Source organism: Salmo trutta, unplaced genomic scaffold, assembly GCF_901001165.1.
Source record: "Salmo trutta unplaced genomic scaffold, fSalTru1.1, whole genome shotgun sequence".
Classification (NCBI taxonomy): Eukaryota; Metazoa; Chordata; class Actinopteri; order Salmoniformes; family Salmonidae; genus Salmo; species Salmo trutta.
Window position 1 is genome coordinate 7,109,291 of NW_021822911.1, and position 26,675 is coordinate 7,135,965.

The window sequence follows — 26,675 nt, forward strand, 5'->3', positions numbered from 1 at the left end:
CTGTCTAACTATTCACCAGAGAACACACACAGGAGAGAAACCTCATGGCTGTGATCAATGTGGGAAGAGATACTCTGATAAAAGATCTCTGATTAAACATCAGAAAATACATGAAGGAGTTGTTTCATGATATCAATGAATTAATGTCACAATGTAGAATGTTTTAACATTGTAGAAGGAGTATTTTAATGATGTCACAATGTAGAATGTTTTAACATTGTAGTAGGAGTATTTAATGATGTCACAATGTAGAATGTTTTAACATTGTAGTAGGAGTATTTTAATGATGTCACAATGTAGAACCCTAAACGTTTGTCCCCTGTTCTATTGATTTCAGCATGATATGGATATTAGCCTCAGGGGGAAAATCCAGGCTCTGAAATGGAAGAGTTACTATTTATGAGAGTACTATTTATGAGATTTAATAAAACTTGAATCAAAACACAACACTTCAAAATGTTTAGGTTTTCAATATATCGCCAACTGTTTCTGCTTATTGGTTATTGATTTGGACACGTTAAAACTGTGTTTTGACATTGCACTATTCTCATTTAGCAAAATGTCATTGAAAAGACGTTGAAAATAAGACTATGCCCGATGTCCAATATATGTTCAGTTGTAGTTGAAAGTGAAAGTTGAAAAGAGGTCTTTTCTGGTCGTTTTTTCAATGACTTGAAAACAGCTTCATTTCAACGTACTTGCAGCCTATACACATGGACGCAGTATAATTAATTGGTCTATAATCAATTTTATTAACAATCCTACATCACTCCAGCATTTCTTTACAACATCCAAGTGCTAATTGTCTTTATTCCACTACTGAAGAAGCATGTCTCAAATCACCTCATATTTCAAACATTCAGCCTGACAAAAGATACGTTTTATTATTACATGCCTCACCCTTAAGTTAATTATTGCCAATACATATTAACAAAGGGGTGTACATTTGCTTTTGATATTTCATATTTATAATTCATGTAACATTTAGTAATCTTTATTTATGCAACAAACTGACAATTTTTGGGTACAATTACATTGACATTGTTGCCCTGCTTTTAGAATATCAGGGTTCATTCTCAGATGTGCCAAACCAAATGTACTAGAGCATGACATTGGGGACTGGGCCCTGATCCAACAACATGCCTATTGAGTGAACCCTGAAAAGAGAGAGAAGCTCTGCAGTGAGGTGGAAATAAGGCTTTATGACTGCTGAATACCAACTATCAATCACTTAGATCATGTATTTTCAGGTAGAGATATATCCTTGGGACATCCCTAGCCCATTAAAGTTGACATTTAAAATGGTTAAGGTTAGAGGTTAAGGTTAGGGTTTAGGGTAGGGATGTCCCAAGGATCCCAGATAGCATTGACCATTGTGCATTCTTCTGTCTCTTTTACATAGCAGGTGATGGGTTCTGACTTCAGAACTTGAAAATATGAAATATCCTTATTATGTGAAATTGAATGAAACAATAATGTATGTTGATGCTAATATGATGTACAATATTCCATGATGTTTCTATCTGATAACAATAGAGTAATATATTTAATATGATGTACAATATTCCATGATGTTTCTATCTGATAACAATACAGTAATATATTTAATATGATGTACAATATTCCATTATGTTTCTATATGATAACAATAGAGTCAAATATTGTATATGACATATACTATTTTTTAACAGTTTCACTAATTCATTTTAATTAACTTAATCATTATGATTCAACATCAGTTCACCGTCTCACCTCATACTGTATTGGAGCAGCAGCAGCTGACTGCCCGGTTCAACATCAGTTCACCGTCTCACCTCATACTGTATTGGAGCAGCAGCAGGTGACTGCCCGGTTCAACATCAGTTCACCGTCTCACCTCATACTGTATTGGAGCAGCAGCAGCTGACTGCCCGGTTCAACATCAGTTCACCGTCTCACCTCATACTGTATTGGAGCAGCAGCAGCTGACTGCCCGGTTCAACATCAGTTCACCGTCTCACCTCATACTGTATTGGAGCAGCAGCAGCTGACTGCCCGGTTCAACATCAGTTCACCGTCTCACCTCATACTGTATTGGAGCAGCAGCAGCTGACTTGATCGTTGATGCTAATCATCATGTTTGAATCTGAGAGTAAATAGAGCCGACTACACTCTAAAAATGAAGGGTTTAACTGGAGTTGTTCTCAGATCCCCTAAGAACCGTAGGGTTCTTGGTCAATGAAAAACAGCCCCAAAAGGTTCTTCAAAGAACTTGTTAGAAGGTGGGTTCATCGAGGAACCTCCGTTGTTGCTGGACTTCTTCCGGGAACTTCGCAATTACAACTGAAAACGATGGTGACAAGTTTGGATGCGACAACAGTTAAAAAGGTTAAGTTGGGTTGATGTTTGGCTCTGAATATGTCTCGAAATCATTTATTATAATAATATAACATACTAATAATGAATAACGAAGACAATGATGGTTTTCTGTGAATATCTTCCATAATGTTACTATAGTTAATGAACGTAAATATTAGAAAGCCGGGTTTGACCGTCGGCCTTGTATGAGCTACAGTACAGTACCGTTAGCTAGCTAGCTAACGTTATGTCCTAACTAGGCACAACTAGGTTTGGATTATTTCCTCAACTATATTCTTTCCCATATATTGTATATCGTTTCCATAAAGCCAACAACAGCTCTTATTCCTTCCCTTTCTCTAATGTATTTTGTAATAAAATTAGCAAGTGTAGTAAGATCATTGCTTTACTTTACTAGGACTGGAGACCACAGCAGCGATTCTGCTCTTGTCCAACCTCTTCAATGAGGACCCGAGTGGACTTAATGTCCGTGACAAGGTATGCCTCTGCACCAATCATCTGTTTCTTCATAAACATAGGTGTTCATGCTTATATAAAACTACAGCTGAACATTTGTTATGTTCTTTGTTAATTGTATGTGTATTAATCTTTTCTTACTTTTGTTGACACAGATTTCACCGCTCTTCACTCCTTTACTGCACATCGGTGGAAATTAATTTCCCCATGAGAGTCAAATCCCGCTGGCCTTTGATGGGGAGATCATCCAGACCCTCGAGGACGTCCCCATGGGACTTGGGGCTCTGCTACGGCTGGATTTTATATTTTCTGTAAAATTTCCCCAAAATGTCAGAAGAACACTTATGTTGTTAAGTTCCTGTGTTCTGGGGATCAGAGGAGTTGGGGTGAAGTTCCTGTGTTCTGGGGATAAGAGAAGTTGGGGTGAAGTTACCAGGGCCGGTCATAAAGATGGAGAACTTCCTAACATAACTAAGTGGATATGATATACACACTAAAGCTGAAAAATCTGTATTTAGCATCAAGTCTACAATATTGTTAGTTTACCTATGATTCATTTTTAATGTTGTTTTTATTTTACATCATTATTATTGTTGCAATATTGTAATGTGTTTTGTTTGGTAAATTGTTTTGTAAATATTAATTCATATTTGTGGTGCCACTAAATAAACAATGAATTATTTAAATCCATATTGTCAATATTGTTATTATTATTATTATAATATGTTTTTATAATGGAGGGAGGGTGGACAGGGAGTTAAAAAAATGAACCCCAAAAGGTTCTTTGAGGAACCATGATAAGGGGTTCTTCAAATAACTTTTAGGGGTTCCCCCACAGTTTCAATTTGAAGAACCCCTAAAGGATACTCCAGGAACCTTTACTTTTTAGAGTGTATATTGATAAAAGTCACCTTGTCCGAGAGACATTTACATAGTTATACATATATAAACCAATTTGGGGTGAAATAGCGGCCACAACAGACAGACCTGAAATCGACCATAATTCGACGTCCTTGGACGTCATGTGCTGACTGGGTATGACCAAAGTTATTCTGTTTAGCTACACTTTGTAGTACATTTTAACACTATAATAAATGTTTATGATGCCACATCGCCCGTTTTCAAAGGGAGTCGTTGGTTTTTAGGGGCAGTCGTTTTTTAGCTTTTTGTCTGAAAGTATTTTCTCAACTGCGATACCAACTCCAGTCAGCAGATGGCGATGTGCGTCTTTCAGGTGATTCTGCCACTGTGACGTATAATCTAGTGGACTAGACGCTTCTTCAACATCAACAGCTAGTCAGACACCTTGGTTCACTCTAACTCTATGGAAAAAGGTTTATTCAATAAATATAGTAAATAACCGATGTGAAATGGCTAGCTAGTGTGGGGTGTTAATAGCGTTTCAATCGGCGACGTGAGACCTTGAAGTAGTTGCTCTGCAAGGGCCGCTGCTTTTGTGGAGCAATGGGTAACGATGCTTTGAGGGTTGTTGTTGTTGATGTGTGCAGAGTCCCTGGTTCGAGCCCAGGTAGGGATTCTCATCCCCATCGCCAAATGTGGTTGTTATTTTCTTTCAAATCAAATGAGGAGAGACAAACATCACACAAGTCAGAGTTATTCTTAAACTAAATCTTTATTCACTTAATAATAAGGGAGCAGGTCAATACAACACACACAAAGTGAATCAATTGAGTGTTCTACGATAATGATGGCTGGTCGACGAATCACCCCCAGATGATTCATTGAGAGATGAATCACCCCCAGATGATTCATTGAGAGATGAATCACCCCCAGATGATTCGTTGAGAGATGAATCACCCCCAGATGATTCATTGAGAGATGAATCACCCCCAGATGATTCGTTGAGAGATGAATCACCCCCAGATGATTCATTAAGAGATGAATCACCCCCAGATGATTCGTTGAGAGCCACAATACAAAAGTACAATGGTCTTTTATAGCCAAGACACACCCCTTTCAACCTACATGACGAACAACAGATGTATAGAATGGGTCACAAGGTTAAGATTTGTATGAAAGATACTTAGAATTCTCAGCAGACAGTATCTGCTGTAAAAACACTACTCTTTGTGTAGAGACCAGGGTCTGGCCCTGAGGTCATCTCTCCCTGGTACCATATAGAACAGAAACATTAACTCATGCTCTGGAATGCAGTCTCTTTAGGTTTAATCACCCAAAAGACATTGTAAATCTCCTGTCAGTGTTTTCTCCCAGAGGCCCATCCTCAGTAGAACACACAGACACAATAGTTCTAAGAACCCTCTATTCTGTTGCATAAAACAACCATTTGATGCAATAAAAGTATAATAACATAATCTTGTTCTCAGTGTCCACTGAAAGTTGACTAGTAACAACAACTGGGACATAAAAGACACCCACCATGAGACCCACTAAATCTGCCCAAGAAAAGACAAACAAAAGAAAAACCCACACCAAACTTAAAGACAGGAAACAAACCAAAAAGGTGGAGCAACTAAAGGTGTTGACTCTCCACATGTATCAAGACAACTGGAGCACTGGGCCAGACACTCTTAAATAGAACCTGGACCAGCTCAGGTGAAACACCTTCCCACTAACGAGATGGACAAGCCAGCACAGGTGTAACACATACTGACTAACGAGGTGACACCAATCAGTGCGTCCTACGTGCTAACGGGCTAGACGTGCTAACGGGCTAGACGTGCTAACGGGCTAGACGTGCTAACGGGCTAGACGTGCTAACGGGCTAGACGTGCTAACGGGCTAGACGTGCTAACGGGCTAGACGTGCTAACGGGCTAGACGTGCTAACGGGCTAAAGTCCAACCTCAAAACATAAAAAGGAAAAACCAAAGACTAACACCTTAAAAGTTTGCTCACCATCAACAGAAAACAACTTCCATTTCACATTATAATCAACAACAATGCTTCACCTTCACTAATATAAACATGGTGTCTACTGGCTGTCAACAATTTAAAAAAAACAAGAAAAAAACCAAGTCTTCCTAAAACACACTAGCTTCTGGAACAAATTTTTCATATTTTTTTTTCCCCACTAGCTTCTAGAACTCTGGTCCCCTTGGAACGAAAAATACGGAAAAGAATAAGAGATAAAACTCATCTCCAATACGGAAAACCAGTCAAAATAAATTGTAATCAATGGCAACGCACTGGCTAAACACAAAACTTTTTAACTGCCCAAAATCAGCAACCAAGTTGTCCTTACTACGGACATGTCTGATTTCGAGCTTCTCTCTCTTCTCAGGGTTCACTAGATAGGCATGTTGTTGGATCGGGGCCCAGTCCCCAATGTCATGCTCTAGTACATTTGGGTTGGCACATCTGAGAATGAACCCTGATATTCTAATAGCAGGGCAACAATGTCAATATAATTGTACCAAAAATTGTCAGTTGGTTGCATAAATAAATATTTGGTTGCATAGTCCTTTTTTCAAAGTATTTTCAATTACATTTTTCTAGGTGGGATAGCCCCAATGTCAAAACACAGTTTTAACATGTACAAATCAATAACCAATATGCAGAAACAGTTTGTGATAAATTGAAAACCTAAACATAACATGTGCTATATACACAAACATCTGCCACATTAATCATATTACTTTTTAAGCACAAGTACCAAAAACGCTGTTGTTTTGACAAGTAGCAATAAATCACTGATATCGATTAGGGGTGAAATCAGGTTGTACGGGATGTTGAAACTAACAACTAAACAAACACATAGAAATGGGAGATATATTTTACCTCACTGGTTAGAGGACAACCTGCCGAAGACAGTCAGCTACATTTTGGAGTGATGCATTTAAATTTAGGGGTCGCTAAACAAAGGAACACAACACTTATTTGTCATCACTCATCGCTAAAATCATTTGTGTGACAGGAGGGAGATGAAGTTGCACGTCCTGTTAAAACGAACAGCTCAAAAAGCACACGGAATCTGGGAATAATGTGTACATCACTGGTTAGAGAACAACTTGTAGAAAACAGCTAGCTACATTTTGAAGTGTTGCATTTTGATTCAAGTGCGTAACCAACATGGTAAGTGTAACAACTCTTTTTTTGTTAGTCACTTTTTGTTAAATCTCATAAATAGTAACTCTTCCATTTCAGAGCCTGGATTTTCCCCCTGAGGCTAATATCCATATCATGTTGAAATCAATAGAACAGGGGACAAACGTTTAGGGTTCTACATTGTGACATCATTAAAATACTCCTACTACAATGTTTAAACATTCTACATTGTGACATTAATTCATTGATATCATGAAACAACTCCTTCATGTATTTTCTGATGTTTAATCAGAGATCTTTTATCAGAGTCTCTCTTCCCACATTGATCACAGCTAGGAGATTTCTCTCCTGTGTGTGTTCTCTGATGTGATACTAGGCTGGTTAGCCAAGAAAATCCTGTCCCACATTGACTACAGCTATATTGTTTCTCTCCTGTGTGTGTTCTCTGGTGTATAGTGAGATAGCTAGACGTAGAAAAACTCTTCCCACATTGAGTACAGCTATATGGTTTCTCTCCTGTGTGTGTTCTCTGGTGTATAGTGAGATAGCTAGACGTAGAAAAACTCTTCACACATTGAGTACAGCTATATGGTTTCTCTCCTGTATGAGTTCTCTGGTGTTTAGTGAGATAGCTAGATGTAGAAAAACTATTCCCACATTGGTTACAGCTATAAGGTTTCTCTCCTGTGTGTGTTCTCTGGTGTGATAACAGGTTGCTTGACTGAGTAAAACTCTTCCCACATTGAGTACAGCTGTACGGTTTCTCTCCTGTGTGTGTTCTCTGGTGTAATATCAGGCCGTCTGACCGAGTAAAACTCTTCCCACATTGATTACAGCTATAAGGTTTCTCTCCTGTGTGTGTTTTCTGGTGCTTCTTCATATTCTGTAAAGTTGAGAATATTTTTCCACAATCTGAACAGTGGAAAGATTTCTCTCCTGTGTGTGTTTTCTGGTGTTGAGTCAGAAAGCCAGATGCAGCAAAACTCTTCCCACATTGATCACAGCTATATTGTTTCTCTCCTGTGTGTGTTCTCTGGTGTAATATCAGGCTGTCTGGCCGAGTAAAACTCTTCCCACATTGATTACAGCTATAAGGTTTCTCTCCTGTGTGTACTCGCTGGTGTCTAGTCAGATGGCAAGATGAAATATAAGTCTTCCCACATTGATCACAGCTATAACGTTTCTCTCCTGTGTGTGTTCTCTGGTGTGATAACAGGTTGCTTGACTGAGTAAAACTCTTCCCACATTGAGTACAGCTGTACGGTTTCTCTCCAGTGTGAATTCTCAGGTGTACTTTTAGTGCTGTTAAACTTAAGTAACTCTTCCCACAATCAAAACAGTGGTGAGATTTCTCTCCTGTGTGTATTCTCTGGTGTAGAGTCAGAGAGAAAGATGTAGTAAAACTCCTCCCACATTGATCACAGCTATAAGGTTTCTCTCCAGTGTGAATTCTCAGGTGTACTTTTAGTGCTTTTAATCTTAAGTAACTCTTCCCACAATCAAAACAGTGGTGAGATTTCTCTCTTGTGTGTACTCGCTGGTGTATTTTAAGTTCTGATGAAGATTTGCAATGTTTTCCACAGTCAGAGCAGCAGATAGATTTCTTCCCTGTGGGTCTCTGCTGGTGTTTCTTGAGGTGATAGAATCTGGACAGACTCTTCTCTGCCTCTTCAGCATCATGATGTTGAGGCTCCCCAGAGGATCCATGATAGTCACGTCTCTCTCCTGTGTGAACAAGTCAGACAGATAGTTAAAGGCTCACAACAGCAGAAATCCACTGAAAAAGGTGATGCCAACAGCGTAGCCATGATACTGTACAAAAATTGACGTCTGTAATGAATGTTAAAATTACTTGACAATTGTCTTAAGACAGTCAAGTGAGCAACAATAGTCATATTTAGTCTTGTTTTCACATTAGTAGTAACTAGAAATAAGTCAAATGTGTTGAACTCCTAAGCAGTGTGCTAGGCGACTTTTGTTCTCAAATATAGGCACCTTTCTGTGTTTGCTAAAATTGCGACAAGGGCGATGCACACACAATTTGATTGCAGAAACACCTCCCTGCTAATGCAGAAACCGCTAGTTATGGATGTAGCATATCTGCCTGGAGCAAAAATGGTGAGCAAGTGGCCTAAGCTGTGCCATTAGAGATTCTGGGTTCGAGTCCAAGCTCTGTTGCAGCCGGCCGCGACCGGGAGGCCCATGGGGCAACGCACAATTGGCCCACCGTCGTCCGGGTTAGGGGAGGGTTTGGCCGGCAGGAATATTCTTGTCTCATCGCGCACTAGCGACTCATGTGGCGGGCCAGGCGCTGTGCACGCTGACCAGGTCACCAGGTGTACGGTGTTTCCTCCGACACATTGGTGCTGCTGGCTTCCGGGTTGGATGGGCATTGTGTCAAGAAGCATCGCGGCTAGGTTGGGTTGTGTTTCGGAGGTCGCATGGCTCTCGACCTTCGCCTCTCCAGAGTCCGTATGGGAGTTGCAGCGATGAGACAAGGCTGTAAGTACCAATTGGGGAGAAAAAAGGGGCAAAAAAAAAATATATATATTTAAAAAAAATGGTGAGCAAAGATTAGTTTTCACAATGTATTCTGAATATTACAGCACTAGATCAGGAGTGCTACTCAAGGAAACTCACATTAAGCTCTGTGTCTATTCACTAATTCACCACCGTGGGGGAAACTCAGGGGAGTTCTCATAGGCTGACAGCAAATAAAGCCTCCATTTACAGGTTGATTATGATTATTATTATCATCATTTCACACTACTTTGGATTATAAGGCTCGTTTGAATGCCCTGATTTAATATGTTTGTGTTATTGTCAAATGTACTACTTTATATTTAAAAACGACTTCAACCAGTAAAATGCTCATTAGCTAGTTTTCCATCAGCCTGACATCAGCCTGACAATGAGGTTTTGTCCACTAAGTGTATGCCAAAATGGTCTATAATCTCAACTAACAATAACATAGACCTACTGTAGGACCCATAACTTCACCTAACAACAACATAGACCTAGGACTATAAATCATTTAATATTTCAGGTGAAACAAGGAGACTAAAATGTCTTTGTCATGACAATTCATAACCTGATCACCAGATAATTTTGTGAATAATCCCACTAGGCTACTCTGTAATGTGTTGTCATTCTAAATGTCCTGAATAAAGGAAAATAGCTCTGTGTGTTGTACAATAGCCTTTCCATCAAAGAACAGTTCTCTACACATTATGAGGTAAGGATCTCTGTGTGCAAACAGACTAACGAGACCCTACTGTAAATCAAGTAGACAATAACACATAAATATCTATTTATTTGGGATGTTGGATCCAACGTGGAGCACGGCATAACTGTCTTTACCAGAGTAATGGATGAAGAAGCACTTTGGTTGTTGTTGCATGTTGTGATGTTTGTCATTTGACTGTCATTCAGAAAATGATTTCCTGGATCAGCTGATGATAGTTGAACATGTGACTGTAACTAAACAGCTACAGTATTAAGTATTATGTGTAATTATTGAAGAACAGCGTTAATGACAGTATCCATTTGGGTGTTGTCAATAAAGTTAAGGTGACTCTCGGTTAGAACCATTGGATTTAGTAAACTGAAATGATTTAGGATTTCTGTGCCCATGAAAACTGTTTTCCCAACGTAACATAAGAAGACACTAAATGTTACGTAGTTAGAGAGCATTTCAGAGATCTGAATACAAAAAAACTGTCCCACAGCAAGATCCAGTATTTAAGTTAAAGTTCATCATATGACAAGATTAACGTTATGACTATAACTACTGTTCCCTGAAGGAGGGAAACTAGGTACAACATACTATTAAATCCACTGGCTTACTGGTGTTCTTCCATGCCGTTCATGGGAGGGGTGCGTCACTTGAGTGGGTTGAGTCACTGACGTGGTCTTCCTGTCTGGGTTGGCGCCCCCCCTTGGGCTGTGCCATGGCGGAGATCTTTGTGGGCTATACTCGGCCTTGTCCCGGGATGGTATGTTGGTGGTTGGAGATTTTCCCTCCAGTGGTGTGGAGGCTGAGCTTTGGCAAAGTGGGTGGGGTAATATCCTACCTGTTTGGCCCTGTCCGGGGGTTTCATCAGATGGGGCCACAGTGTCTCCTGACCCCTCCTGTCTCAGCCTCCAGTATTTATGCTGCAGTAGTTTATGTGTCGGGGGGCTAGGGTCAGTCTGTCACATCTGGAGTATTTCTCTTGTCTTTTCCGGTGTCCTGTGTGAATTTAAATATGCTCTCTCTAATTCTCTCTTTCTCTCTCTCGGAGGACCTGAGCCCTAGGACCATGCCTCAGGACTACCTGGCTTGATGACTCCTTGCTGTCCCCAGTTCACCTGGCCGTGCTGCTGCTCCAGTTCAAACTATTCTGCCTGCAGCTATGGAACCCTGACCTGTTCACCGGACGTGCTACCTGTCCCAGACCTGTTGTCCCAGACCTGCTGGAACCCTGACCTATTCACCGGACGTGCTACCTGTCCCAGACCTGCTGTTTTCAACTCTCTAGAGAGCAGGAGCGGTAGAGATACTCTCAATGATCGGCTATGAAAAGCCAACTGACACTTACTCTTGTGTTACTGACTTGTTGCACCCTCGACAACTACTATGATTACTATTATTTGACAATGCTGGTCATTTATGAACATTTGAACATCTAGGCCATGTGCTGTTATAATCTCCACCCGGCACAGCCAGAAGAGGACTGGCCACCCCTCATAGCCTGGTTCCTCTCTAGGTTTCTTCCTAGGTTTTGGCCTTTCTCAGGAGTTTTTGCTAGCCACCGTGCTTCTACACCTGCATTGCTTGCTGTTTGAGGTTTTAGGCTGGGTTTCTGTACAGCACTTTGTGATATCAGCTGATGTAAGAAAAAAATTTGATTTGATTTGTGACTATAATTACTGTTCCCTGAAGGAGGGAAACTAGGTACAACATACTATTAAATCCACACCTCGCTGGAAGCCCCGCATTCCACAGGTGATGAGCGTGAGACTCGGATATATTCCTTAAATGATTTAATCCTTAAATTTAATACCTCACTTTCCTGACCCAGGAAGTGGCGGAGCCAAACAGGTGTTGTAACTCGTTCATAACTGGCACGCAGATCGGTAGAAATGGTAAGATAAATTGGCACTTCAAACGGAAATGGAAAAAGTTTGCCTATTTTACCGGAAACTCCAGGAGCATAACGTCAGAATTGACGAAGGCCAGCAGCAGGTGGGGAATTGGTTATTTTCTTCTGGTTATATTGACCTCTGGCTTCCTCAAGTCATTTGTGTGTGTTAATTATTTAATCAAACGCTTGATGCATCAGTTCAGTTCAAGTTCCGCACATACAGTTGATTTTATTAAACACACGGGGTGTGTCTATATGAACAAATACACGTCATAACATTTCAACCAATCAATTGGTGGAAAGAAAATACTATTTAAAAAAAAAAATCTGCCCTAGAACATACAACATACATGCATTCAGACCCCTTCCCTTTTCACACATTTGGTTATTATAAAATAGATTTTTTTTTTCAATTATCAATTTTCAGACAATACCTCATAAAAGTGAGAATAAAAGTTTAGAAATGCTTGTGTATATATATATATCTAGGCTACAGTAGGTTGTAACTCTCTAGGTCATGCCAGTAGGTTACAGTAGGTTGTAACTCTCTAGGTCATGCCAGTAGGCTACAGTAGGTTGTATCTCTCTAGGTCATGCCAGTAGGTTACAGTAGGTTGTATCTCTCTAGGTCATGCCAGTAGGTTACAGTAGGTTGTACCTCTCTAGGTCATGCCAGTAGGTTACAGCAGGTTGTAACTCTCTAGGTCATGCCAGTAGGCTACAGTAGGTTGTATCTCTCTAGGTCATGCCAGTAGGTTACAGTAGGTTGTATCTCTCTAGGTCATGCCAGTGGGTTACAGTAGGTTGTATCTCTCTAGGTCATGCCAGTAGGTTACAGTAGTTTGTATCTCTCTAGGTCATGCCAGTAGGTTGTATCTCTCTAGGTCATGCCAGTAGGTTACAGTAGTTTGTATCTCTCTAGGTCATGCCAGTAGGTTGTAACTCTCTAGGTCATGCCAGTAGGTTACAGTAGGTTGTATCTCTCTAGGACATGCAAGTAGGTTCCAGTAGGTTGTATCTCTCTAGGTCATGCCAGTAGGTTACAGTAGGTTGTAACTCTCTAGGTCATGACAGTAGGTTACAGTAGGTTGTATCTCTCTAGGTCATGCCAGTAGGTTACAGTAGGTTGTAACTCTCTAGGTCATGCCAGTAGGCTACAGTAGGTTGTAACTCTCTAGGTCATGCCAGTAGGTTACAGTAGGTTGTAACTCTCTAGGTCATGCCAGTAGGTTACAGTAGGTTGTATCTCTCTAGGTCATGCCAGTAGGCTACAGTAGGTTGTATCTCTCTAGGTCATGCCAGTGGGTTACAGTAGGTTGTATCTCTCTAGGTCATGCCAGTGGGTTACAGTAGTTTGTATCTCTCTAGGTCATGCCAGTAGGTTGTATCTCTCTAGGTCATGCCAGTAGGTTACAGTAGTTTGTATCTCTCTAGGTCATGCCAGTAGGTTACAGTAGTTTGTATCTCTCTAGGTCATGCAAGTAGGTTCCAGTAGGTTGTATCTCTCTAGGTCATGCCAGTAGGTTACAGTAGGTTGTAACTCTCTAGGTCATGACAGTAGGTTACAGTAGGTTGTATCTCTCTAGGTCATGCCAGTAGGTTACAGTAGGTTGTAACTCTCTAGGTCATGCCAGTAGGCTACAGTAGGTTGTAACTCTCTAGGTCATGCCAGTAGGTTACAGTAGGTTGTAACTCTCTAGGTCATGCCAGTAGGTTACAGTAGGTTGTATCTCTCTAGGTCATGCCAGTAGGCTACAGTAGGTTGTATCTCTCTAGGTCATGCCAGTGGGTTACAGTAGGTTGTATCTCTCTAGGTCATGCCAGTAGGTTACAGTAGTTTGTATCTCTCTAGGTCATGCCAGTAGGTTACAGTAGTTTGTATCTCTCTAGGTCATGCCAGTAGGTTGTATCTCTCTAGGTCATGCCAGTAGGTTACAGTAGTTTGTATCTCTCTAGGTCATGCCAGTAGGTTGTATCTCTCTAGGTCATGCCAGTAGGTTGTATCTCTCTAGGTCATGCCAGTAGGTTACAGCAGGTTGTATCTCTCTAGGACATGCAAGTAGGTTCCAGTAGGTTGTATCTCTCTAGGTCATGCCAGTAGGTTACAGTAGGTTGTAACTCTCTAGGTCATGCCAGTAGGTTACAGTAGGTTGTATCTCTCTAGGTCATGCCAGTAGGTTACAGTAGGTTGTAACTCTCTAGGTCATGCCAGTAGGCTACAGTAGATTGTAACTCTCTAGGTCATGCCAGTAGGTTACAGTAGGTTGTAACTCTCTAGGTCATGCCAGTAGGTTACAGTAGGTTGTATCTCTCTAGCTCATGCCAGTAGGTTACAGTAGGTTGTAACTCTCTAGGTCATGCCAGTAAGTTACAGTAGGTTGTATCTCTCTAGGTCATGCCAGTAGGTTGTAACTCTCTAGGTCATGCCAGTAGGTTGTATCTCTCTAGGTCATGCCAGTAGGTTACAGTAGGTTGTAACTCTCTAGGTCATGCCAGTAGCTTACAGTAGGTTGTAACTCTCTAGGTCATGCCAGTAGGCTACAGTAGGTTGTAACTCTCTAGGTCATGCCAGTAGGTTACAGTAGGTTGTATCTCTCTAGGTCATGCCAGTAGGTTACAGTAGGTTGTAACTCTCTAGGTCATGCCAGTAGGCTACAGTAGGTTGTAACTCTCTAGGTCATGCCAGTAGGTTACAGTAGGTTGTACCTCTCTAGGTCATGCCAGTAGGTTACAGTAGGTTGGACCTCTCTAGGTCATGCCAGTAGGTTACAGTAGGTTGTATCTCTCTAGGTCATGCCAGTAGGCTACAGTAGTTTGTATCTCTCTAGGTCATGCCAGTAGGTTGTAACTCTCTAGGTCATGCCAGTAGGTTACAGTAGGTTGTATCTCTCTAGGACATGCAAGTAGGTTCCAGTAGGTTGTAACTCTCTAGGTCATGCCAGTAGGTTACAGTAGGTTGTAACTCTCTAGGTCATGCCAGTAGGTTACAGTAGGTTGTATCTCTCTAGGTCATGCCAGTAGGTTACAGTAGGTTGTAACTCTCTAGGTCATGCCAGTAGGTTACAGTAGGTTGTAACTCTCTAGGTCATGCCAGTAGGTTACAGTAGGTTGTATCTCTCTAGGTCATGCCAGTAGGTTACAGTAGGTTGTATCTCTCTAGGTCATGCCAGTGGGTTACAGTAGGTTGTATCTCTCTAGGTCATGCCAGTAGGTTACAGTAGTTTGTATCTCTCTAGGTCATGCCAGTAGGTTGTATCTCTCTAGGTCATGCCAGTAGGTTACAGCAGGTTGTATCTCTCTAGGACATGCAAGTAGGTTCCAGTAGGTTGTATCTCTCTAGGTCATGCCAGTAGGTTACAGTAGGTTGTAACTCTCTAGGTCATGCCAGTAGGTTACAGTAGGTTGTATCTCTCTAGGTCATGCCAGTAGGTTGTAACTCTCTAGGTCATGCCAGTAGGCTACAGTAGGTTGTAACTCTCTAGGTCATGCCAGTAGGTTACAGTAGGTTGTAACTCTCTAGGTCATGCCAGTAGGTTACAGTAGGTTGTATCTCTCTAGGTCATGCCAGTAGGTTACAGTAGGTTGTAACTCTCTAGGTCATGCCAGTAAGTTACAGTAGGTTGTATCTCTCTAGGTCATGCCAGTAGGTTGTAACTCTCTAGGTCATGCCAGTAGGTTGTATCTCTCTAGGTCATGCCAGTAGGTTACAGTAGGTTGTAACTCTCTAGGTCATGCCAGTAGCTTACAGTAGGTTGTAACTCTCTAGGTCATGCCAGTAGGCTACAGTAGGTTGTAACTCTCTAGGTCATGCCAGTAGGTTACAGTAGGTTGTATCTCTCTAGGTCATGCCAGTAGGTTACAGTAGGTTGTAACTCTCTAGGTCATGCCAGTAGGCTACAGTAGGTTGTAACTCTCTAGGTCATGCCAGTAGGTTACAGTAGGTTGTACCTCTCTAGGTCATGCCAGTAGGTTACAGTAGGTTGGACCTCTCTAGGTCATGCCAGTAGGTTACAGTAGGTTGTATCTCTCTAGGTCATGCCAGTAGGCTACAGTAGGTTGTATCTCTCTAGGTCATGCCAGTAGGCTACAGTAGCTTGTAACTCTCTAGGTCATGCCAGTAGACTACAGTAGGTTGTATACAAGTGGAAACAATTATCAACCCAATGTGGAAAGTGTTGAATTTGGTTAACAACAGAATGAATGGCTTATTTGCTACGTGAGGTTTACTTGATCCAACAGAAGTTTCGTAATGATTAAGTTGTTATGTGGACACGTGACATACCGACAACTTTGATAAAAACACTATAGGATTTGTCTCCAGATCGCTATGCATATTCATGCTAGTATCTTAGCATCTCTCTCCATTGAATACAGGCGGTTGACGTCAACAACCCTCATAGAATATAAACAATAGATTACAATAATAACATGTATCCACCAATCCAAAGACAGGATAGGTGGGAGATAGACAACCCACAGTGCAGCTTTGTGGACAACGACTCCCCTTGTTAGGGCGGAGAGACATCTTGTCAGTATATCCATAATGTTTGGTGTAGCCAACCCAACTCTCACATGGCTCTATTGGGGGTCACGGTGTGTAGTAAAACATCACTACATTAAAATCACTACATGCCGTGGCCCCCCAGTCTGCGGTCAGCAGATAGACCCTCCTCAAATATATATGTTAAGTCACTTTTTGGAAACGGAACGGAGAAAACAAGGGGTAGCTTGTTCTCTACGTCGTCTGATTCTAGACATATCAGTCATCATCCCAGGACCCTCCGTTGAAGAGGTATTGACGAGCCAACTCAGAATATCCAAAGTTAAAAACTAATTGAAGGCGGTACTTACTGGTGTTAATCAGATCTCCTATCTCCTCCTCTTCATCTTTCAATGTGACAGTAATCTCTCCTTCCTTCTTCACTCCAAAAACAGCATCATCCTCTTCTTCCTCTTGTTTAACTGAAACGTCTTTCTCTTCTTCTTTCACTGTAACAGCCTCACCCTCTACTTCTTGTTTTACTGTAACATCCTCCTCTTCCTTCTCCTCTTTCACGACAATGTTCAGCCCCAGAGCTTCTTTCTCCGTCCAGCAGACCTCCTCTTCTTTAACAGGAGGGGAGTAGTTTAGGGAGCTCATGGTCGGGGATGTTAGCTAGCTAGCTATCATTAGCGACTAGGCTAATGCTAACTTAACCAGCCAGCTACTATAGCTGACTAATAAAAAATAACGTAATATTAAATTAAATACGTTAACAAGTAGATACGACAGAAGTGTGTCTAAAACACAGTAGCTAATATAGACCGAAAGCGTATAAATAGCTTGAATCTTTCGGCTATGTTGGCTAGCAAGCTACCGAGGTGGTTGACGAGCTGTTTATGAAGAACCGTCCACTAGATTATACGTCACGCTGCATCATCGCCTGAAAGACGCACATCGCCGTCTGCTGACTGGAGGGAAACGCAGTTGAGGATCACATTTTATTTTCAGACAAAGACTATTTTACATGGATTTAATTGAATAATACTATTGAGACATACAAAGACAGGAATGTGGTGATTGATTAGTGAGAATAAAAAATGTTTACTACAGCACATTTAAGGCAGTTTCATTCAGTCAAACAACATATAAATAAGTAGCCAGCTACTGTAGGTCTATACTGCTCCTACATGGTGTAACAATACATCATGTAGATGTATATAATGAACAGACTAGGTCTATACTGCTCCTACATGGTGTAACAATACATCATGTAGATGTATATAATGAACAGACTAGGTCTATACTGCTCCTACATGGACTAACAATACATCATGTAGATGTATATAATGAACAGACTAGGTCCATACTGCTCCTACTTGGTGTAACAATACATCATGTAGATGTATATAATGAACAGACTAGGTCCATACTGCTCCTACATGGACTAACAATACATCATGTAGATGTATATAATGAACAGACTAGGTCTATACTGCTGCTACATGGTGTAACAATACATCATGTAGATATATATAATGAACAGACTAGGTCTATACTGCTCCTACATGGACTAACAATACATCATGTAGATGTAAACTACCGTTCAAAAGTTTGGGGTCACTTAGAAATGTCCTTGTTCTTGAAAGAAAATCACATAACAGTCATGATGTAGTGAATGTTTTAATAATACTGATGGGAACAGCCATGATGTAGTGAATGCTTTAATATGGGAACAGTCATGATGTAGTGAATGTTTTAATTATACTGATGGGAACAGTCATGATGCAGTGAATGTTTTAATAATACTGATGGGAACAGCCATGATGTAGTGAATGTTTTAATAATACTGATGGGAACAGTCATGATGTAGTGAATGTTTTAATAATACTGATGGGAACAGTCATGATGTAGTGAATGTTTTAATAATACTGATGGGAACAGTCATGATGTAGTGAATGTTTTAAGATGGGAACAGCCATGATGTAGTGAATGTTTTAATATGGGACCAGTCATGATGTAGTGAATGTTTTAATATGGGAACAGTCATGATGTAGTGAATGTTTTAATATGGGAACAGTCATGATGTAGTGAATGTTTTAATATGGGAACAGTCATGATGTAGTGAATGTTTTAATAATACTGATGGGAACAGTCATGATGTAGTGAGTGTTTTAATATGGGAACAGTCATGATGTAGTGAATGTTTTAATATGGGAACAGTCATGATGTAGTGAATGTTTTAATAATACTGATGGGATCAGTAATGATGTAGTGAATGTTTTAATATGGGAACAGTCATGATGTAGTGAATGTTTTAATATGGGAACAGTCATGATGTAGTGAATGTTTTAATATGGGAACAGTCAGGATGTAGTGAATGTTTTAATAATACTGATGGGAACAGTCATGATGTAGTGAATGTTTTAATATGGGAACAGCCATGATGTAGTGAATGTTTTAATATGGGAACAGTCATGATGTAGTGAATGTTTTAATATGGGAACAGTCAGGATGTAGTGAATGTTTTAATATGGGAACAGTCATGATGTAGTGAATGTTTTAATATGGGAACAGTCAGGATGTAGTGAATGTTTTAATATGGGAACAGTCATGAAGTAGTGAATGTTTTAATATGGGAACAGTCATGATGTAGTGAATGTTTTAATATGGGAACAGTCATGATGTAGTGAATGTTTTAATATGGGAACAGTCATGATGTAGTGAATGTTTTAATAATACTGATGGGAACAGTGATGTAGTGAATGTTTTAATATGGGAACAGTCATGATGTAGTGAATGTTTTAATATGGGAACAGTCATGATGTAGTGAATGTTTTAATATGGGAACAGCCATGATGTAGTGAATGTTTTAATAATACTGATGGGAACAGTCATGATGTAGTGAATGTTTTAATAATACTGATGGGAACAGTCATGATGTAGTGAATGTTTTAATATGGGAACAGTCAGGATGTAGTGAATGTTTCATGTCAACAACGTAATCACATTTTCATATTAATTTAGCTTGATGAAAACTAATTATCTAAATGAAACAAAACGACTAAATTCAAGAGGTTTCAAGTTTAGACTCCAGAAATGCTCATTACCATACAATGCCTTCGGAAAGTATTCAGACCCCTTGACTTTTTACACATTTTGTTACGTTATTCTAAAATTGATTAAAATTGTTTTTTTCCTCTTCAATCTACACACAATACCCCATAATGAAAAAGCAAAAACTGGCTTTTAGAAATTTTTGCAAATGTATAAAAATAAAAAAAATGGAAATATGACATTTACAGAAGTATTCAGACCCTTTACTCATTACTTTGTTTAAGCACATTTGGCAGCAACTACACCCTCCAGTCTTCTTGGGTATGACACAACAAGCTTGGCACACCTGTATTTGGGGAGTTTCTCCCATTCTTCTCTGCAGATCCTCTCAAGCTCTGTCAGGTTGGATGGGGAGCTTTGCTGCACAGCTATTTTAAGGTCTCTCCAGAGATGTTCGATCAGGTTTCAGTCCAGGCTCTGGCTAGGCCACTCAAGGACATTGAGACTTGTCCCGAAGCCACTCCTGCATTGTCTTGGCTCTGCGTTTAGGATCATTGTCCTGTTGAAGGGGAACCTTCGCCCCAGTCTGAGGTCCTGAGCACTCTGGAGCAGGTTTTCATCAATGATCTCTCTATACTTTGCTCCGTTCATCTTTCCCTCGATCTTGACAAGTCTCCCAGTCCCTGCCTCTGAAAAACATCCCCACAGCATGATGCTGCCACCACCATGCTTCACCGTAGGGATGGTGCCTGGTTTCCTCTAGACGTTACGCTTGGCATTCAGGCCAAAGAGTTTAACCTTGGTTCCATCAGACCAGACCATGTTTCTCATGGTCAGAGTCCTTTAGGTGCCTTTTGGCAAACTCCAAGCGGGCTGTCATGTGCCTTTTACTAAGGAGTGGCTTCCATCTGGCCACTCTACCATAAAGGCCTGATTGGTTTGCCCTTCTGGAAGGTTCTCCTATCTACACAGAGGAACTCAGGGAGGTGACTTCTTGGTCACCTCCCAGACCAAGGCCCTTCTCCCCCGATTGCTCAGTTTGGCCAGACGACCAGCTCTAGGAAGAGTCTTGGTGGATCCAAACTTCTTCCATTTAAGAATGATGGAGGCCACCGTGTTCTTGGGGACCATCAATGCTGCAGAAATGTTTTGGTACCCTTCCCCAGATCCTGTCTTGGAAACCTACGGATAATTCCTTCGACTTCATGGCTTGGTTTTTGCTCGGACATGCACTGTCAACTGTGGGACCTTATATAGACAGGTGTGTGCCTTTCCAAATCATGTCCAATCAATTGAATTTAAAACAAGTGGACTCCAAATCAAGTTGTAGAAACATCTCAAGGACGATCAATGGAAACAGGATTCAACTGAGCTCAATTTCAAGTCTCATAGTAAAGGGTCTGAATACTTATGTAAATAAGGTTTCTGTTTTTAGTTTTTAATACATTTGCAAAAGTATCTAAAAACCTGTTATTGCCTTGTCATTGTGGGTTATTGTGATGTCATTATGGGGTATTGTGATGTCATTATCGGGTATTGTGTGTAGATTGAGGAGTTAAAAAACGACTTAATCCATTTTAGAATAATGCTGTAACGTAACAACATGTGGAAAAGGGAATTTGAATACTTTCTGAATGCACTGTGTATACACACACACATATACAACAGTACTGGCTCTGGAGCAGCATGTGTACAAGCTGTGTCTGTTTGGATTCTGGAGTCGCAAGGGCAACAGGCCTGCCTGCTCCGCTTGGAGATGAGGAGGGATGAGCAGACAGGCCGAGTACAGACATTTAAAAAAAACACAAGAAGATCAAGATAGCAGTGGCAGCTGTACAAATAACTAATTCAAAGTGCTTTGACCTTTTCAAACAGGGCAGAAAGTTAACACTATATGATGCCCCATCTCCTTACTAATTCAGCCACCTACTGAGATAACTAGCAAGTTAAACTTGGCGTTTATGCAGAATAATGAGTTTTTCATGCAGGATAAATATGTAAAACTCGTCAGAAAAATCTGTCTGCGTTTTGTACCTGTAGAGCTAAGATGCTTGTTATTGTGATTTTTGCATCAGACTTTGTGGAGCTACTTGGTGCTGTTCTCCTGTAGACTACTTTTATCAGCTAAAATGACAGATTCACTTTAAAACAAAACATTAGGAACGGTAGCTGGCTACATTCTTTCTATTAGAAAAAGTTTAGAAATATGATGATGGCCATGCATCGTTTAAAAAAAAGACCTTGATTTTCATTGTAAACTCATTTACTTGTGTGGCTGACAGCCAAATAGCGTTGAATTTCTGTTTGTCATCTGATGAAAATTAAGCTATTTTCTGGACAAATGTGTTGCACTAATGTATTTTCTGTGAAGGTAAAGCTTTAGTGACACTTAAGTGATCACGCTATTGAACCAAAAAAACACTGATGACTTTCATTATATAACGTGACCCCGGTCAATACACATCTGAACTCAGCTGCTCTCGCTTTCTGTTGTTATTTACAAACAAACACATGACTGGTTCAACTGTTCTGGGGAACTACGGTTAGCTTCAAAATGTAAAATAATGTTACAGGTGAAATGAAGATCGCCATCTGCTTTATCTCCTAATGTATTGCACAAGTTGACTACAGGTATTTACTGAAGTGGCTACAAATATTATAATGTATTGAAAAACCATCCCGTGGTGGCTATTTCCAAATACCCCGGTATACAGTCTTTATTGTATACCGCTAGGGCTTCTCTCCAGAGTGTATTCTCTTATGTTTGTTCAGGCTCCCAAACTGGGTAAAACTCTTTCCACACTGGGAGCAGTGGTAAGGGGTCTCTCCAGTGTGTGTTCTCTCGTGCCTTTTCAGGTACTTTAAACAACTAAAACTCTTTCCACACTGGGAGCAGTAATAGTAAGTCCTCTCCTGTCTTGTGTGTATTCTCTCATGCCCTTTGAGGGTCTGTGAATGGGTAAAACTCTTTCCACACTGGGAACATTGGAAATGTTTTTCTCCTGTGTGCGTCCTCTCATGTTCTTTTAGGTGCCCTAACCTGGTAAAACGCTTTCCGCAGTGGGAGCAGTGGTAAGGCTTCTCTCCCGTATGTATTCTTTCATGTAATTTCAAGGAACCTAAATGAGGAAAAACGGTTCCACACTCGGCGCAATGGTAAGGCTTCGCTCCAGAGTGTATTCTTTTGTGTATCTTCAGGGACGCTAAACGAGAGAAAGCCTTTCCACACTGAGAGAATTGGTAAGGGGTCTCTCCAGTGTGTGTTCTCTCATGCCGTTTTAGGTCCTTTAACCAAATAAAACGCTTTCCACACTGAGAGCAGTAAGTCCTCTCCTCTCTTGTGTGTATTCTCTCATGCCCTTTCAGGCTTCCTAACTGGGCAAAACTCCTTCCACATTGGGAGCAGTGGTAAGGCTTCTCTCCTGTATGTATTCTTTTGTGTATCTTCAGGGACGCTAAACGAGAGAAAGCCTTTCCACACTGAGAGCATTGGTAAGGGGTCTCTCCAGTGTGTGTTCTCTCATGCCGTTTTAGATCCTTTAACCAACTAAAACGCTTTCCACACTGAGAGCAGTAGTAGTAAGTCCTCTCCTCTCTTGTGTGTATTCTCTCATGCCCTTTTAGGTTCCGTGAATAGGTAAAACTCTTTCCACACTGGGAAAATTGGAAAGGCTTTTCTCCTGTGTGTTTCCTCTCATGCTCTTTTAGGTTCCCTAACTTGATATAACACTTTCCACAGTGGGAGCAGTGGAAAGGCTTCTCTCCTGTATGTATTCTTTCGTGTATTTTTAGGAACCTTAAATGGGAAAAACCCTCTCCACACTTGGTGCATTGGTGAGGCTTCGCTCCAGAGTGTATTCTCTTATGTATGTTCAGGGTTCCTAACTAGGTAAAACTCTTTCCACATTGGGAGCAGTAGTAGGCTTCTCTCCTGTATGTATTCTTTTATGTCTTTTCAGGGATGCTAAACGGGAAAAAACTTTTCCACACTGGGAGCAGTGGTGTCGTCTTGCTGTTTTGGACACCTCTGCCTCTGGTTCCTCTGAGTTTGGTCTCTCTCCTGCCAAAGACAAAGAGGGTATTTAGTTTAACAGAGAGATCAAAACTGATAACACTGTCTTCCTGTTAGGTTTTAAATCACAATCAGATCCTCAACCTGAGACAAATTTTCATCCTAAAACCTTTCATCCTTAAAAATAAACTTGGTTCAGTAAAGAGGCGCATGAACATCAAAACTGTGATTACATGTAGAAGCCAGACAACATAGTTTAAACGAAGCCTTTAAAACTGATAGATGAATCTTTCTCCAAGCAACCGGGGGAGAGTGAGAGGTCAGTTACATACAACAGTGAACCAATCTGTGAGTAAAGCGACGCTGAGACTCGAACCCAACAAGCCATGGATTCCCTCAGAGGAAAAGACAAAGAACAACTTGGATGCAAATGAGAGCAACAAACAGCTAAAGGATATCCAGGAAAGCATAGCTAAAATACTCTCAATGCTACAACACCAAAATACACAAACTGTAGCAATCTGTTGTTAAAAGGGTGGATTTGTTAGAAAGGAAAGTGGAATCTGTCAGATGTGCAGGGTGGGTGCGTGGACAAACAAGACAACAAAATTGGCATCACAATACCCCATAATGACATCACAATAGCCCATAATCACATCACAATACCCCATCTGGAAACAAAGGTGCAAACTTTAGAAGATGAGCTGGATCAGCTAGAAAACAGATTGAGACAAAACATGAGAATATTGTCCCTACCGGAAAATGAGGTAAAAAAAAGAGACCTTTCCAGTTCCATTATCAAGCTGATATTGGAGGAGCTTGGCGTGGCTGTATCACCGGAGGATCTGGAGCAATGTAGATAACAATAGTCAAAGATGCCCAATGCCACTGAACCGGCGTTAAGCAGAAAAACGCTAAATACCCTTGGTAATACCCTTAAGATGTGGAATTATCAGAACAAAGTCAACATTCTGAGAGCGGGGGGGGGGGGGGGATCAAGGTCCCGTCCATGTGATTCGTCCAGGACCTGTCTTCTAGGCTGAAGAAAAAAAGAAATCATTCCGATCAGACAGTCACTTGAGGAAAAGGGAAACAAATCTCAACTCCGATTCCCGGCAGTACTGTTGGTATAGATATTTTTTCTTGCTGATAGTGGTTTCAGAGTTATTGAGTCTAAGAAGGCATAGGATCCATTCAACTGTTGTTTTATTCTTATTTATATAAAAGTTCATAGAAGCTTTTAAAATTGTAATTAAATCACATTGTTGTTTCTAATTACTGCTTTTCTATCTTTTAAAATCATAACTGGTTTAGCATGTATTCCTTTTCTGAGAGCTGCGAGACATTTGCCAGGTTTATTTTCTTTACTTATCATAATATATGCCATTTAACAGACACTTATATCCAAAGCAACTTACAATCATTATCTGATGAAATTGCTTTAGAAATGGGCACAAGACAGGGATGTCCCATTTACATACATTTACATTTAAGTCATTTAGCAGACGCTCTTATCCAGAGCGACTTACAAATTGGTGCATTCACCTTATGATATCCAGTGGAACAACCACTTTACAATAGTGCATCTAAATCTTTTAGGGGGGGGGGTTAGAAGGATTACTTTATCCTATCCCAGGTATTCCTTAAAGAGGTGGGGTTTCAGGTGTCTCCGGAAGGTGGTGATTGACTCCGCTGTCCTGGCGTCGTGAGGGAGCTTGTTCCACCATTGGGGTGCCACAGCAGCGAACAGTTTTGACTGGGCTGAGCGGGAGCTGTGCTTCCTCAGAGGTAGGGAGGCGAGCAGGCCAGAGGTGGATGAACGCAGTGCCCTTGTTTGGGTGTAGGGCCTGATCAGAGCCTGAAGGTACGGAGGTGCCGTTCCCCTCACAGCTCCGTAGGCAAGCAGCATGGTCTTGTAGCGGATGCGAGCTTCAACTGGAAGCCAGTGGAGAGAGCGGAGGAGCGGGGTGACGTGAGAGAACTTGGGAAGGTTGAACACCAGACGGGCTGCGGTGTTCTGGATGAGTTGTAGGGGTTTAATGGCACAGGCAGGGAGCCCAGCCAACAGCGAGTTGCAGTAATCCAGACGGGAGATGACAAGTGCCTGGATTAGGACCTGCGCCGCTTCCTGTGTGAGGCAGGGTCGTACTCTGCGAATGTTGTAGAGCATGAACCTATAGGATCGGGTCACCGCCTTGATGTTAGTGGAGAACGACAGGGTGTTGTCCAGGGTCACGCCAAGGTTCTTAGCACTCTGGGAGGAGGACACAATGGAGTTGTCAACCGTGATGGCGAGATCATGGAACGGGCAGTCCTTCCCCGGGAGGAAGAGCAGCTCCGTCTTGCCGAGGTTCAGCTTGAGGTGGTGATCCGTCATCCACACTGATATGTCTGCCAGACATGCAGAGATGCGATTCGCCACCTGGTTATCTTGAGGGGATGCGATACTCTGAAAAATAGGCTAACGGTACAGGTCAGCGCCATCTTGGAACAATCGCATATCACATCTAGTCTTGTATACTATTGTCAATAATCCCTTACCTTTGGTTGTCTTCATCAGAAAGCACTTCCAGGAATCCCAGGTCCACAACAAATGTATTTTCGTTCGAAAATATTACTCCTTTATGTTCCAAGAGCTTGTTCTTGTTAGCGCGTCTGAAGGCTGATCCAAATGCTTCGTCGGCCACGGGACAGCCATTTCGAGAAAATGCATTTTTTTCCCATTTAGGTTCGTTCAAACATGTCAAACGTTGTATAACATAAATCTTCAGGGCGTTTTTCAACAAGAGAGCCAATAAGATTCGAGGGGGACGATTGCATTGTATTTCGAAAGGGGAGGGTAACCAGGGGCGCCGGCGTCATAATGGTGATGGCCCTCTCCGTGTGACCACGTTCCACAGCGTGTCATTCTGTCAGTTTTCACAGTAGGAGTCTCAAACCACTTTGTAAAGACTGGGGACATCTAGTGGAAGCAATAGGAAGTGCTCAATGAACCATAGCTCACGGTGTGATTAATAGGCAACGTGATGAAGTTGAGTTCGCAATTCAGAATTCCACTTCCTGTTTCCATCTGTCTCGGGGTTTTGACTGCCATATGAGTTCTGTTATACTCACAGACACCATTCAAACTGTTTTAGAAACTTTAGGGTGTTTTCTAT

General features: G+C 41.2%; 1 protein-coding gene across 1 annotated transcript; it reads right to left on the reverse strand.

The window, feature by feature from the left end:
* Positions 1 to 3,101: 3,101 nt before the first annotated feature.
* LOC115186440 (zinc finger protein 883-like) lies at positions 3,102 to 26,001 on the reverse strand. The gene is made up of 4 exons (XM_029746068.1): positions 25,984 to 26,001; positions 22,288 to 23,159; positions 7,139 to 8,320; positions 3,102 to 3,123 (listed from the first exon to the last, which is right to left on the reverse strand). Exons 1-4 carry the CDS (start codon positions 25,999 to 26,001, stop codon positions 3,102 to 3,104), a joined length of 2,094 nt encoding a protein of 697 aa, XP_029601928.1.
* Positions 26,002 to 26,675: the final 674 nt, after the last annotated feature.

Excerpts from the sequence above, each read along its gene's own strand:
- LOC115186440 (XM_029746068.1), bottom strand. Across the intron at positions 8,321-22,287 it reads TGTGGAAAGAGTTTTACCCA|ATTAAAAGCACTAAAAGTAC; the intron begins GTTTGGGAGCCT and ends GAGTTACTTAAG. Across the intron at positions 3,124-7,138 it reads AAGAGAGACTCTGATAAAAG|AAAATATAAAATCCAGCCGT; the intron begins ATCTCTGATTAA and ends GAAATTTTACAG.